The sequence below is a fragment of the Scophthalmus maximus genome, chromosome 7 (genome assembly GCF_022379125.1).
Source record: "Scophthalmus maximus strain ysfricsl-2021 chromosome 7, ASM2237912v1, whole genome shotgun sequence".
Taxonomy (NCBI): domain Eukaryota; kingdom Metazoa; phylum Chordata; class Actinopteri; order Pleuronectiformes; family Scophthalmidae; genus Scophthalmus; species Scophthalmus maximus.
Window position 1 is genome coordinate 249628 of NC_061521.1, and position 15308 is coordinate 264935.

General features: G+C 40.4%; 2 protein-coding genes across 6 annotated transcripts in view; both read right to left on the reverse strand.

Moving 5' to 3' along the window:
* The window catches only part of LOC118318588 (CMP-N-acetylneuraminate-beta-1,4-galactoside alpha-2,3-sialyltransferase), a 41832-nt gene extending 34582 nt beyond the window's left edge, over nt 1–7250 (reverse strand). The window contains exons 1-2 of one of the 3 annotated variants that reach the window (XM_035648386.2): nt 6998–7250; nt 3843–3999 (exon numbers count right to left, since the gene is read on the reverse strand). In XM_035648386.2, the coding sequence (XP_035504279.2) occupies nt 3843–3951 (109 nt within the window). In that variant the 5' untranslated portion in view covers nt 3952–3999; nt 6998–7250. Of the gene's footprint in view, nt 1–3842; nt 4000–6986 lie in introns of those variants that run through there. The other 2 variants (XM_035648385.2, XM_035648387.2) reach the window with 2 other exon arrangements.
* A 1292-nt stretch (nt 7251–8542) lies between these two features.
* The window catches only part of LOC118318061 (lysine-specific demethylase 4A), a 29340-nt gene continuing 22574 nt past the window's right edge, over nt 8543–15308 (reverse strand). For all 3 annotated transcript variants that reach the window (XM_047333229.1, XM_035647354.2, XM_047333228.1), the window contains exons 20-22: nt 14776–14895; nt 13482–13574; nt 8543–13387 (exon numbers count right to left, since the gene is read on the reverse strand). In XM_047333229.1, coding sequence (XP_047189185.1) covers nt 13247–13387; nt 13482–13574; nt 14776–14895 — 354 coding nt within the window. In that variant the 3' untranslated portion in view covers nt 8543–13246. The remainder of the gene's footprint in view (nt 13388–13481; nt 13575–14775; nt 14896–15308) is intronic.

A 15308-nucleotide genomic window follows, 5' to 3' on the forward strand; every position in this document is an offset into this window, starting at 1 on the left:
CAGCATCCTCCTCCAAAGGTTCCTCAATGTTTTCACTGATGCTGGACTTTGTACACAAAGGAGCCACATTTCAGTTAATTTCCTTCTTCTCCCTTGATGGATTACAAAATGGAGGTCAGCTTTTAGACTGTTAGGTGAAGTTCTGGAAAGCTACAGGGTCTCCTACTTTGACAGGAGGTCCATACAAGATCCTGTTGAGCTCAATCTGTTCCAGCTGGCAGGGCTCTTTATCTTGACTGCAGTGCATCAAGAGCTGATGATTATGGGTTAGGTGAATGCATGAAGGATCTGGCCAAGTTGTAAGCACCGGGAAGGAGATGATCTGTCAAGACTTGGTACTTTTATTTTTCGGAGAGATGACTGGGGACCCCTCTTTAGTGCCAACTCCAGTGGAATGAAATCACTTTCCTTTCCATTGATGAAGTAAGGGAGCTTAAGCGTTCCGGAATTTCACCCTAGAAGTCCAAATCCATTGAAAGAGAAGGGAATTCACTTAAACAAGGGACTAAAAATTCATTGAAATTCAATTCCAAATTAGAACCAAACCAAAAAATTGACCACTGCCAGTATATCATGTAGCCCCTGAAATGTGTGAAACAACAGTTAAAAAGCTAGATAGGAAGGCCAATAATTTTATTCTTATCCAATTTCTGCCCTGAGGAAACACTAATAAGGAGCAACATCTCCCACTGAACTCCATCTCTCTGGGGTGAAAAGTGCTAACAAAACCCCCTGTGCTAGAACTCAAGGAATCAAGTGACAACTTTTTCAGAGATGCTGGTACCAACATCTTAAATGTGTGCATGGAAGACAGACAAGTGACTTGGATGGGGGTAGCAAGCCAAGATGTGGTCAGCAACATCTTCTAAAGAGAAGCAAATGGTGGTTACGCAGGTGACGAGGGTGGGGGAAGCTTCCTGATATGATAGCTCAGCCAACCTAATCCACTGGTGTAGTGTTGAAGAGAAGTGTGTGGTGAGAGTAAGTCTGCATCATGTCCTGTCGGGAGGAAAAACTTCATAGAAGGAAAGTCAAAATGGCAAGATCAGGATTTTATAAGCAACTAATCCAGTTCATACCATCAGGTGGACCGAGGTGCCTACGTACATCAAAATATGACCCTGGCAAATGTTTTTAGAATCTTCAGTTGTTCAGTACATCCCATTGCAGGGAATGTCACTGAGACATCAGTGGCATAGGCGTCAGGGGCAATTTAGGGGCAAAAAGTTTCTCGCCAAAGGACACTTCGGCATGTGGACAGGACGAAGTGGGGATCCAACCACCAACTTTCTAGTTAGAGGACGACCCTCTCTAACACCTGAGCCACATAATATAATAACATATAATATAATATAATTAATTGTGCTTTTGGTTAAAATGAGCAGACAACTAAATACAACTCGATGATATTTGTCTTGATTAAAAGACAAAGAATTTTTAATGAAAGTTTACAATATGAAATCAAATTGAAAATCACTAGGTGAAAAAAGGAAAAGAAATAAAAACTGTCAGAATGAAAACGTTTTGAGGATTAATTAACTTTCCGTAGTGACTTTTCAAAATGTATTTATTGTTAGATAATTTTTTTTCTCTATTAATTCAAGATTATCATTTCCAAAATATTTTATTTAGTTATTTACATGTAAATACATTTTCTCCATATATTTAACAATGTATGGAGAAAATGTATTAATCGTGTATTAATTATGTATTAATGCATTCATTTATCAGGCAGAATGAAAAACAAAACCTTTGAAAGTAAAGTAATTAAAAAATTGAACCTGGCAATGGTATAAAACAATGCACACAACATAAAGAATATAGTTTCAGTGGGTATCAGGCCATTTTCCAACATCAAAGTCAGCACTGCAGAAAAGGTTCAACATTTCTGAACTGGATACTTTATGAAACACGATTTGAAGAAACAACCACTTCAGAGGAAAACAGCAATGAGCCCAGATGATGAATGCTCAGTGCTTTCCTATTTCAATCCAGTGAAGAGGCAGTGTAAAGATCCGGGAAACCTAAAACCACAAATAAAATTCTGTCTCTAAGTAAATAGAATGGCTCCCCCATCTGGTAAAAAGGTTACATTGAGAGTTTCTATAGTGAGAGTCATACACAGACGCATCACTAAAGACCATTTTGCTATGACAGGTGTGTTTGTTTTCTTTTTGGCTAATATGTGAGTGTGTCAATCCCTTGTTGTGGTTGTGTTAAAAACACATGTAAGAAAGTGAAAGATGAACAAACAGCCCTATAATGCCATGAAGAATTATTAGAAAAGCCAGCATAAGCAGTTTAGGCAAAGCTAAAAATAATGCAGCAAGAGTTTTATTAGGAAAGTCACCGAGTTAGATTTCAGCTGTTTATGAAGTTGATCAACATGTGTTTTAAACAGATAAGATCAAGAAACGACGAAGAACATGTTTAATCTGCATTCATCGGAGTTGTGTTTGAAACAAGTGCTGCTGAGTATCAAGGCTGCATCCCATTTTCAATTTACAGAGCCAGGACTGCGCCGAATAACCTATTGTTTTTTTCCCCGGCAAACACACAGAACCAACAGCTAGCGGATCATGTGGAAATATTTGCATATTTTTACAAAAAGTGTATAAAATCGCTTACTGCGCCTTTAATGTCGCACATAGCACGCTACTACTTTGCTTGTTGTCGGACTTTAAATAGCCAAAATATCTCCACACTACCGAATTCCTCTGACCCATCTATTAAACAATGTCCTTGTCTTTTGAGCCTTGGGCTGTGTCTGTCGGGACGTCTTCTTCGGTAACGCTATCAATCCAGATGACATTTCCCGTCGTCATTTTTTTCTTTTATCTCGATAAAAAATCAATGTGCACGACGCATTAGCCCAAACATTAACATTTGAGCTGAAGCCGGCTGCTTCTCCTAGGGTCTGCTGTGTGCGTCAACCTAACGTGACGTGGCTGTAACTCTATTCCAGGCACATGATTGGTTCGGCATGGCGCTCTTCTCTTTATCATTGGCTGTTTGTGTTGTCTGTCAAAACATGGTCGGAATTAGTTCTATCAGAGTTATATTGACCTTGTATTATATTTCTATCGAGGAAAAGTTATTTCGGGATAATTATCTTTATCGTTTTATCGCCCAGCCCTATATAAACTAGAGTATCATATTTTTCAATAATGTAATGTAATAGTCTAATTATTTAATATCTAATTATTTACTCACTCGATATTTCAGTCTACAACTTGACAAAATAACAACTGTGTCAAGACATCAACAAGTAAAGACAAATACTGAATGTTAGTAAAACAGCTGCGATCTAATGCTCTTGAGTTTGCGATGCATTAAACTATATATCCACGTTTTATCAACTATAGTGTAGAGCAGAGAATGCAGCAGCAGACAAATTTGAATTTTAGAGGCTTCTCTTCGTGCAGTTCTGAGATGATCTAACACACTGACTACTTTAACTAGTGTATCAGAACTGATCTACTGTAAAACCTGACTGGTGTTTAAAGCGGTGGTCCTGCTCCTCCTCTCTGTTGTATGCAGTTACTGCTGCCACGTCCAGAACTATCCTGGATTTTAGCTTCTTCTCTCTAAGCTTTTCAGACTCTTTTAACTTTATCATTCACATAAAGTTAGTCAGTGACAGTCCATTAGTGGCTGCTCCAGTGTTTTATTCAATTTAAGCAGGAGGGCAGAGCCGGAGGACAGAAGTGAATGTAGTCAGCTGAGGAGAGGAGATGATCCGATGGCCACCACTGTGTAAAGGAGTCCTGTCACTGATGCTGCAGTTGCAGCTGCTCAATGAAAAAAGTTAACAAGGCCATACTATGGCCACTTTTACTCACATGATTTGTGGCCCCAGCCTTGTAAGCTGATCCTCCCTGAAGAATAGTAGAGGAATCCCAGTGCCAACATGGAGCACAGGCCCAGGAGGAGGTTGCGACTGGGTTTCATTTTCGTCTCCAGCTAGCATACAGTACATCACACATCCCACACGGGAGTCTGTTGAACAAGGGGATAAGCTGGTTAGCCCTGCACTCAAACACCACATGGTGTTACTTAATACAATCACACACATAGGCTGAATGTCTGAGCCTCTGCACCGGGCAGCAGACAGTGCTGTCTTCCTGAGCAGAGCGTTTATTTGTAGTGGTCCACCCTGGAAGGTGAGGTGAAGTGTCAACATTAGAATTTTCTTTTATATATAGACTGCTATAATGGCAAAAGGCATATATAGAATTTATATATGTCTATTTAACTATTTAGTTGTTGAAATATTGGTTTATTGGGCATCTATGAACAATATATCAGGGTGGATATGCCATGAATTATGCATCTAAAATATTCTACTAAAAACAACTAATTTATTGTCCATCTTGTGAAAAACAGCCTGGATCTTTCATAATACTGAACTATTACCAACAAGTAGCACAATGTGCTTTGGTCTCAGTGGCAATGTTGCAGAGAATCTGATAAATCAAATTATTAATTTACAATAATTTGCATATGTCACAGGAATGGCTGACAGAAGTGTCTGCAGAGGTGAGGCAAGTTTAATGAATATTGCTTTCTCAGGTTTACCCCAAGAACAACACGGGACCTATCCATTAGGGATGAAATGGTTACTGATCTCATGGTTATATTCCACACGATTTACCATTTCAAATTTTATTCATCTTTAAAACCACTCTTAGAAAATCTGACCAGCATCAACCAAATTTAGCAAAGTTGCTGTGCAGGCACAGGCTAAGCAACGTGAGTTTGTTCTGCAAAGGCAAGAACAACGCTCCGGAGATGTTTCAGCCTACATCGTCTTGAAAAACGTGCTACATATTGTGCTGCTGTAAGAGATGCTACGACTATTATTATTTTTCATCATAATTGTTATTTTGCTTTTATTAATAGGTGTTGCAGTCATTGCTGTTGTTATTCATAACATTTTAAACATGTTTAGATATCACTATTATAATTGCCTTTATAACAGTCTGACAGTGCTTAAATACATCAGTACACATAGTACATAATTCCCCGGGGTTCTACTTAGGGCTCTTCTCTGCAGAGGAAATGGCAGTCTCCCAACCAAGACATTTTGTTCATTCAAGATGAAATAGTCATCGAATTTGTTGGAGAAGTGAGAAGTTTTCCAGAAGGAGAAAAACTACAGACACCCGTACAGGACTCTTGTATTTATATTCGTTTTTGGGCTCAATGTAATTACTGCCACTAAGAGCTGCAACAGTTAATCGATTAATCCATTCGTTATTGATTACTAAATCAATCGCTAACTATTTTGATAATCGGTTCAAGTAGTTTTTATGAAAAAAAAAATTCAAATATGTTCTGGTTTCTTTGCTCCTCTATGACAGTAAACTGAATATCTTGGGAGTTTTGGGAAACACGATCAACATTTTTCACCATTTTATGGACCAAACAAATAATCTAACAGATCTAACAAACCCGTCATTATTATTTTTATTATTAATATTAATATTAATATTATAACTAATAATAACAACAACATAATTGCATTTTTTAATTATAAGTATCAGTCTGGTAGAGATTACAGCAGCGGTTGTACAACTGTCCTCTCTCTCTCTTCTCTCCTACTGTCTCTCCTCCCACCCTCTTTCTGCCCACCTCTCCTCTCTTCCTCCTCTCTCTCCTCACCCCAAGACAGATCGAGACAGATGACCGCCCACAACTGAGTCTGGTTCTGTCAGAGATTTCTTCCTGTTAAAAGGGAGTTTTTTCTCTCCACCGTCGCCAAGTGCTTTGCTCATTGTGGGATTTGTTGGGTTTTCCCTGTAATACTGTAATATTGACCTTACTATGTAAAGTGCCTTGAGACAATGTATGTTGTGATATGAAGCAATACAAATAAAATTGAATTGAATTGAATTGAATTAATTGATTATGAAAATAATTGTTAGTTGCAGCCCCTACTGCCACTGTCCTCTTCCATCCATCCATCGTCTACCTCTTTATCCATTTAAGGGTCGCGGGGTGCTGGAGCCAATCCCAGCTAACATTGGGCGAGAGGCGGGGTTCACCCTGGACAGGTCCCAGCCTATCACAGGGCCACATACAGAGATGGACAACCATTCACTCCACATTCACACCTACGGTCAATCTAGAGTCTCCAATGAACCTAACCCCATTCTGCATGTCTCTGGACTGTGGGAGGAAGCGGGAGAACCCGGAGAGAACCCACGCATACACGGGGAGAACATGCAAACTCCACACAGAAAGGTCCTGGTTGGTTTGAACCGGGACACAAACCCAGAACCTTCTTGCTGTGAGGCGAAGGTGCTGACCACTACGCCCCGTGCCGACCCGCTGTCCTCTTATTCTTTTGTATTTGTTTGTGTGTGTGAGAAAAGACAATGTGAGAGAATAATAATGTAACAGCACCAATAATAATATTAGAAGTAAATAAAGAAAATATTTAATCAGTCCCTTCTCAACTCCTATATCCTATATGATATCATAACAATATAAATACTGGTGGTGTAATACAGTTCTTCCATTACACATGTTTCCAGTGTCATGGTTGTGCAGCCTGCACACACTACTGTTCTACTTGGATGGACGGCTTCATCCACCCGGAACTGTCCTGACAACAGACAGAGACGGTGACCGTGGCCGGGGGCTGCACCGACTGTGTTGCCGCAGCTAGCTCGGGAAGTGTGTCGGGCTGCCGCCCACACGCCGCAGTAGCGTTAGCGCCGCTGTCAACCGCCGCTAACGGTCCGAGTAGCTCCGGCTGGTGGTGGCGACGCGGACGTGTCGTAACACCGCAGCGCAGGGACGTGACAGCGGCTATCAGAGACAACGCGACGAGGAGCTACGACTAGCCGCTCGGGCTAACGGGGGGAGCCGCTCGGGCTAACGGGGGAAGCCGCTCGGGCTAACAGGGGGAGCCGCTCGGGCTAAGGGGGGGAGCCGCTCGGGCTAACGGGGGGAGCCGCTCTCGGACTCGAGGCTCTTACCGGACGCGCACCGTTAGTTTTCAAGTTGACCTCGGATCCGTCCGCAGTCGCTCGTCCGCCGAGCTCCCGTCCAATGCATCGACCGGCGGCCGCGTCACTCGAGGACACTACAGCGGCCGGAGGAGGCTCTGTGTTTTTTAATTAGCACACTTTGAGGGGTAGACCATGTCCCCGTCCCGTCCCGTCCCGTCCCGCTCCCCTCCGCACAGGCTCCGGGCAGCCTGCCCGCTGGGGTCCCGGGCCGCCCAGCTGTGCGTGGGGAGCGCGTCACGCCCAACTCCATTAGAGAATCAAATAAAGTTGAAATAAAGTTCGATTGACTCAGTTCACAAGGAATAGGTCGGAGATGTACTTGAAACTAAACGACATGCAGCTGTAGAGTTCACACTAAACAGATCACATCGTAAATAACTGGATGAACTATGTTGACCAGGGATTGATTTGTGTGTGTGTGTGTGTGTGTTCAATACATTTGTATTATTATTTAATTTTGGTTTTTGAAGTACTGTACATTTGCTGACAGTAAAATAAATTGATATGTCGCAATAAAAAAAGTAAACAACTAAATGCAAAGTAAAAATACATAAAAAGCGGGAGCGCACATATATGTAAACACACGTATGTGTATATACATACAGAAGCGCACACACACACACATACTTGAATCAGGAGAGACTTGTTGAGGAACAAATGAGAATAAGTAAATTAGAATAAAACAGAAAAAAGAAATAGACTTTGGCACTTAGACACCAGCAAGCACATCATGGAAGCTGTCTCGTGAATTAAATGTTTTAGATCAAAAAGGAGACAAGACAGTGAGCCAAGACACTGGTGGGGGTGATGAGGAATGTAGCATGAAGTTGGGATGTCTCATGAAGAGCTTCTGGCTGGACGGTGGGTCAAATGACAGTTGAATGAAAGGAGAGAGCGAGAACTTAGAACATTTTGAATGATTGGCTCAAGGCAGTGTAATGGCTGATATAACACATGTAGGGAAACCCCGTTTGGATGCAGGGGAAATGGCTAACAATGCAGGGGGAAATAATTAGCAAAGATGCAGGGAAGCCATTTTGCTGCAGGGGGAAATTGTCAAATGACTCAGTGGTTGACCCTAGGTCACCAAAAATATGCTGTGTGGCTCTTTTAAAAAAATTTGAACAAAAACCTACTTCTCATTCATATGCAGAAATGCACTGAAAAATCATGTTCAATGGATTGAATTATTTTTGGTATTTCTCCTCTGTTGGAATTTTGTTGAGTATGAGATAAATCCAGATTATTGATTTCCTTTCTCACCATTCACACTGTTAGCAATATTTGAGTAGATTATATAAAGCTCGTATATATCATCAGCTGTCACTCTTGGCCACGTGACCCAGTCCACACCTAATCTCATCTGAACTGATCTCTGATACTTGGATGGTAGACCACCCCACTCCTCACAGACTGAACCATGGAGTCAACTACAAAACCCCTTCACACAGGATATCTTTATAAAAGTGGTACCATGAAATATAAATAAGATGCAATTAAATTCTGGAATGAAGACAGACAAATGGCGCTGAAGCAAATAGCTTTACTGAAACAAACAAATTAATTTTACAAAATGCTTGAATGATGATCTGGAAGTAAAGTTATTTCTCTTCAGGAGACGACATTAACTGACAGCTTATCTCCTTTGTCAACAGGTAACATCTTAAAATGAGAATACATGACATTGACACTTCACAGGTTTCTGTGAAAATACACATAGAACATGTTTTACAAAACAATGCAGTAAAATAGAATAGAAAACCCCCCTCCCCAAGTACAACTCTGTTGACATTTTATGAATAAAATACATTTATTCTCCGCTGGACTGATGAAAGCAGAGTATCTGCACTGGTAAAGACCAACTAAAAACACTAGCATTTCTCTTTCTGCAGTTTCAACAGCACTCCCCAGTAACAAGTGCAATGTGATTGAGAGAGAGGGGCACTCAATCTGTAAGACATCTTAGAAATGTACATAAACATTCCAAAAAATAACTTTAGCTAAAGTAGTGGCAACACACAACTATTCAAATGTCCTCACAAACTGGACTTAATGAAAAAAAGTGCAATGCACAACTTTCAGTAGAGTGAGGAAACAACCAGGCACACAAAGTGCATGAAAAATCTAAATGCATTCTTTAAAATTCATCAATATTTTGTAGGAAAAAAATAGAACATACATTATCACCCTCGACCTCTGCAGTGTTAGTGCAGATCCATGTCTGTAATGCAGAAGTCACTTTCTTAAAGCACCTTAATAAATAGGCTGGTGAAAACAAGTCACAGGTAAAAGCTATATTCCGTTCTACTAAATCAAATGTAAAGGAATGAAGTCAACAGTTACAGAGGAGGCATCACCAGTGGATTAAATGGCATTGTTCCCAATAAAAGAAATACTTCATCCATATGCTTTTGTATTGATATGTTACAACCGTGTGGCCTGGAACACTAGGGCAGAAGTTTACACTCACACATTTTTGCGCATATGTACCACTTATACCGAAGTTGTACAGTGATTATTTTTAACAGCAACAGTAAAATATAAAAGAAATGTTCAGTTATAATCTCACACCAAGTTCTGTGTGTTCCACTGTCCAAAACATGAGTGCTGCATATCAAACTCCCATGACCTCTACACAGCAAATCATCTGTCTTCGTGATTCATATCTTGCTCACTCTTTCGTTTAAAACAAATGTAAAGTGGTATCAAAATTTTGGTATTAAAAATGTAAAAATTATTAGAATATTAGAGTGGAAAAACAAGTAAAAGGAGCACCATGAAAAGGGTTTAGGCCCTGCAGGGGATTTGAGCTCTCGTAACTTTTACCAAGGTCTAAGACTTAATTTTTTGTTTTAGGGCTTTGGCTTGTTCACGACCATTGATCGGAAAAGGTCCAGTGAATTCATTTATAAACTCCTCAATCCTTGTCCCAACAAGACCAAGTGAGAAAATGTTCAGAGAACGTCTCAAAGGATTGCTACAAGGGCAAATGGAGAGGTGGTGTGCTGTTCTACTGTGCAGCCATTGCTCATCAGAAGAAAACATTTTCTGTTGCATACTATGAAAAAAATAGAAATAAAATAATAATATAATAGTAATAATGAATACACCTTGAACTACACAATGGACTACAAGGTTCAAACTGAAGGTTTTAGCTAAAGTCCTCACAGTTCTTGACCCAAACATTATACAAGTAATTTATCCTAATTATCCTTTTGACTGACAAACAAACAAACAAACCAACAAACAAATGGACAGGGGAGGTCATAAAATATTAAATAAATTTAACCTTATGCCTTTTGGAAATAAGCTTTTCTTTACTCGCTTTCCTTTTAACAGTAACATAAATTTGGACTAGGGGTACCCAAATTTTACAAGCGACTGAATGAAGATTAAAGAGTAATTTTGACCTAATTCACACAATTCACAGGAACGGGAACAAACATTGTAACCTCATTCGAGTCCGTCAGAGGTACAGTGCATACAGAACGTTTCCAGACCCTTTCAAGTTTTCCACATTCTGTTATATTTTTCACCAATCCCCACACAATACTCCAATGGCAGAGCACAAACAGGGTTTTGGAGTGTGTTGTAAATTGATTAAATATAAACAATCCCCCAAGTATTCAGACCCTTGTTATGACACTTGCAATTGAGCTCTGGTGCATCCTACTTCAAACAAGTTGTACAAGCATCTCAAGGACCATTGATCGGGGTCCAACTGTGCTTAATTGAATTCATTGGACATAATCAGGAAAGGCTCACACCAGTCTATATAAGGTCCCACAGTTGACTGTGCATGTCAGAGTGAAAACCGAGACATGAGGTCCAGGGAATTGTCTGTAGACCTGCGAAACAGGATTGTGTCAAGACAGAACTGGGGAAGAATACAAGAACATTTCTGCAGCACTGAAAGTGCCCAAGAGCACGGCAGCCTCCAACATTCTCAAATGGAAGAGGTTTGGAACCACCAGCAGTCTTCCTAGATCTGGCTGCCCAGCCAAACTGAGTAATCAGGGATGAAGAGCCTTGGTCAGACAGGTAACCAAGGACCCAATGCAATATGTGACCATTTGGTCGCAGTCTGGAGCCCCCGTGTGCCAAGCTTGTAAGATTATTCCCAAGAAGACTTGAGGCTGTCATTGCTCCCAAAGGTGCTTTAACCAAGTACTAAGTGAAGGGTCTGAATAATTATGTCAGTCTTTTATTTTTCATACATTTATAAGACACTCCTAAAACCTTTTAGCTCTGTTGTGGTGGTGTATTTTGTATAGATTGGTGAGAAAAAAAATGAATTGAATTCCATTTTAAGATGAAACATAACAAAATGTGGAAAACTTGAAAAATGTCCGTATGCACTGTAGCTAACTTGTACAAAGCTTTTGGGTGAAGCATTACCTTAATTAATGTCTATGTGTTGCCAGTAGATGCACAGTTCCCAGTGGGAAGCGTGTTGCCAATTTGGCCTGAGACATAACAGAAATGAATGAAATAATATATAATAAATATGGCTCCAGGTTTAGATGTGATATTTGGCAGTCAACGTGGACAAATTACTAACTGAGCAAAGCAGGCAATGACCCCGAAGTAGCTGTCTTTGTTATATTTAGTTAGTTAGAGATTCTGCTGCACTGAAGTACAGAACAGAGTTAGGTCTCTGACTACGCCCGACGCAAAGCAGCACCAGGGACTACGCCACTATCTTTGCTAGTTTTAAACCGATGCAGTTGTCAATTCTCGCGCCCTGCGCACAAGTTGTTTGAGCGGCACATTTCTCCATCTGAGCGTCCATGGGTGTGTTGATCTTAAACTGAGCTGTGGTCAGGCTCATTGTTGGTGCATTGCTATATTGAGGCAGTGGAAAGCAGTTGTGCTTTTGACCCCCAACAAAAACTGGTCTGAAGTCAGTAATGCAGATTTTAAGATTGATTATCAACACAGTAACATACACCTACATTAGCGGGTGCAAAACGGATACACAATCGGTTAGTTATACCCACACAAAGGATCCGCCCATGTACAACCATTTCCTCTGCAGAGAAGAGACTTGCTCCATCTGCTTAGTGGCCACGAGTCAATATGTAGTCTAAATGCCTAAATTATTTTTTGTTAACATATTGTTGATATAGAGCATATTCCTAAACAAAGTTGTGTTTAATCAAGATAGCATGGCAGAATTCCAATCTAGCCTGGGATGTTTCATGGGAAACAATTTTAGAATGATTGTTCGATTAATCGATCAGTCAATTTACAGAAAATGTATCACCACTGATCTTTCTATAGTTTCAGCTCAAAATTAAGTTAATAAATTAATAATTTGGCAGATTTAATGGTCCAGTGAATAGTCTTCAGTAGGATCTATTGGAAAATATGAAATAAAATTACTATACAGATGTTTTCATTACTGTACAACTACCTGGAACTAAGAATGGTTGCGTTTGTGACCAAGTTGCGTCTCAATGTTTATCCTGTAGCCCAGAGCAGACAAACGAAACACTGGCTCTGGAGAGAACCCTTCATGTTTCTTGCAGGCCAGCGTAGTTTCTCCTGTACAATCGGAAGGGCAGGACGAGGCAAGGGGTATATAGTTGGTTGCAATCTGCACCCCCACCACTAGATATCACTAAATCCAACCCACTGAACCTTTAATTCAGCCATATCAGCGCACAATGTAGTCACTCACAAATTCTAAATATACAGGTACTAATGATTAAATCTTTCTCCTTTGATACCTGTCTAATCTTGTGTCATAGGCACTTGTGGCACCAGGAAAACAATGAAATGATTCTGATATTATCCTTTAAACTTACGTTCCAGTGGTAGAGTTCACCGAAATGTTTAGTCCACTTCAAGTTTATTGCCTGTCTTGTCTTTTGTTGTTGGTTTTTTACTGTTAAAGTTCTGCTTTATTGAATGTCAAATGCCAAGTTTATATTGCTTCCTACTGTTACATACTGCAGGGGCTGCACGTCAGCGTGGAGTCCTATGGGAAACACCTAACATAGCTGCTGTTTCCTTAATAACAGTTAAACAAACAAAGCAAACATAATTCTCTGACTTTGTCAAAGCTGGAGGAAGGAGGAGTAAAAAGGAGAGAACAGTCCAAAATGGGTCTTGAAGGAAGTCATGTGAAGCTACAGTCTCAGTTGCTAGCTGCTAAGTTAAGGTACAGTGAACAGAGTCCGGTCCGTCAGTGCTGGTGGTGTGTGGGTGAGCAGACGGGGGGGTTACTCCATGATGGCTCTGTAAATCACAGGCTCAATGTAGTCCCCCCTGTAACGCGAGTTGATCACTCTCTGTCTCTTTGACTCCTTGATGATCTCCTTCTCCTCAAAGATCCCATCAAATCTCATGTCTGACGCTTTGGACTGCAGAGACAAACACAAGGCTGCATGACAACACCGCCACAGTCATCCTAGAGCATGAGACTGAACACACTGGGTGAACGTGTGCTGCACTCACCAGTCTGGATTTGACTCTCTTGGGGAGTTCCTCATCCAGAGTGTAGACATCATCTCTCTTGGCTGTTAGCTGCGACCCATCCTCAAACTCCACCTGCATGACACACGTGTACCAGAGAACACAGTCAGGACACAAACCAAGTGTAAACTTACAAGCATTTGTTGCCAAGCTGATTGAAAAGGAACTTGCAACATCAGAAGCCAGAAAACCATGTGGACTGACATGGAAGATTAATGCTACAGGATTTGTCTGGCATTTTTAGTTGGTCTCAAAATAAAAAATGTATATGGATGCACAGGACAGTATCTATGAGCAAAAAATATCAGCCACGGTGCCTTCAAAGTCTCAACTTGGTGAGTGAGCGAATGTCCGGCGGTGTTGAGCAGCTGGGAGCGCGGTCACGCTGGTCTCAGCGTAGTGCTCCCAACGCCGCTCCCCAACTTTCCTCTTGTGGATATTATTCTGTGCACTTGCATCATTTGAGTGCCAATGGCTTTTACATGCGCACATTTAAAGACTAAAAAAACGGCATAGATTTTATGCAAATCTAATGCATAGTTTTATTTGTTGTTGTGAACTGGAGATGAAAACTAACAGAACAAAAAAAATTGACAGTGTTTTAGTTTAGCTCAACTGTTGTCTGTTCTAAGCCCATATTTCTTCTGTTTGCTGATTGTTTGAATGTTTAGTATGTGTGTAATGGAATTCAGTGTTTGCATAATGATATATAGGCACATATATAAATGAAATTTATTATTATTATTATTATTATTATTATTATTATTATTATTATTATTATATAGTTGGTCCAACGGCAACAAGGCCAGGTCAGCATTTGTCCTGCCTCTTTTAGCTATTGCCCAACAGGTAAAAGTCAGTCTGATATTCACAGTCTGGTTTATTACTCTGTGACTTTCTCTTTTCCTATGACTAATATCTTTCTGGTTTCTCTGCTGGCTCTACCGTGATGTCCATATTGACAATATTGATTAAGCTTTTTCTCACAACTGGCTGCTCACTATGCCTCTGTTTGTTGGTGTATGACATATACTATTAACATGCTGCAGGTGTTCCTGCATCGTACACCAGAGTTACAAAATAGTGCAGTACCAGGTGTTCATGGAGGCGCCATTCTCCTCATTATAAGTTTGTGTTCCTACAAAAGGATTAATATCTCTTAGATTTAATTTTTTCTAAATACATTGTGTTGCTTTAAGTGTAAGTGTGGGCAGCTTGTCTGTCTGTCTGTATTTTTTTAACAATAGAAACAGCTTCCAAAACACAAGATTCTTACCAGATACATTTGGATGACATGAGCAGCCACAAACTTGGCCCCGTACACCAGGCCGTCTGTCCAACGCACCTGAACCACTTCACCCTGGGGCGGGGGTCCCAGCTGAGCACAGTCTCTGCTCTAAAGATCACACAGGTCACAGAGTGGTGCTCTTAGCAAAACGAACACAGGCATACAGTAGATAATATCTATATTGTGTAGTGTTACAATGGACTGTAATACTCACAAGGACAACATTTTTAATCCCCTCGTGCTGAAGTAAAATCTAAATACAAATGTTTGTTTTGAATTTGAAACACTCCTTTCATTTTTACAAATCTATTATAAACATCCTCAGAGATGACGATGTGTACATGACGCCTTACAGTTTATGCTACTAATTGAAACGGAGGGAAAAAATAACACTAAACATAACATCCACTAAATTCTAGTGTTAAATTACAGCAACTCACATGGTACATTTCAACATGACCATCAGCACTAAATGCATCGGTGAAACCACAGAGTCATTTATTTGTGTCTCTTTCCTGAGC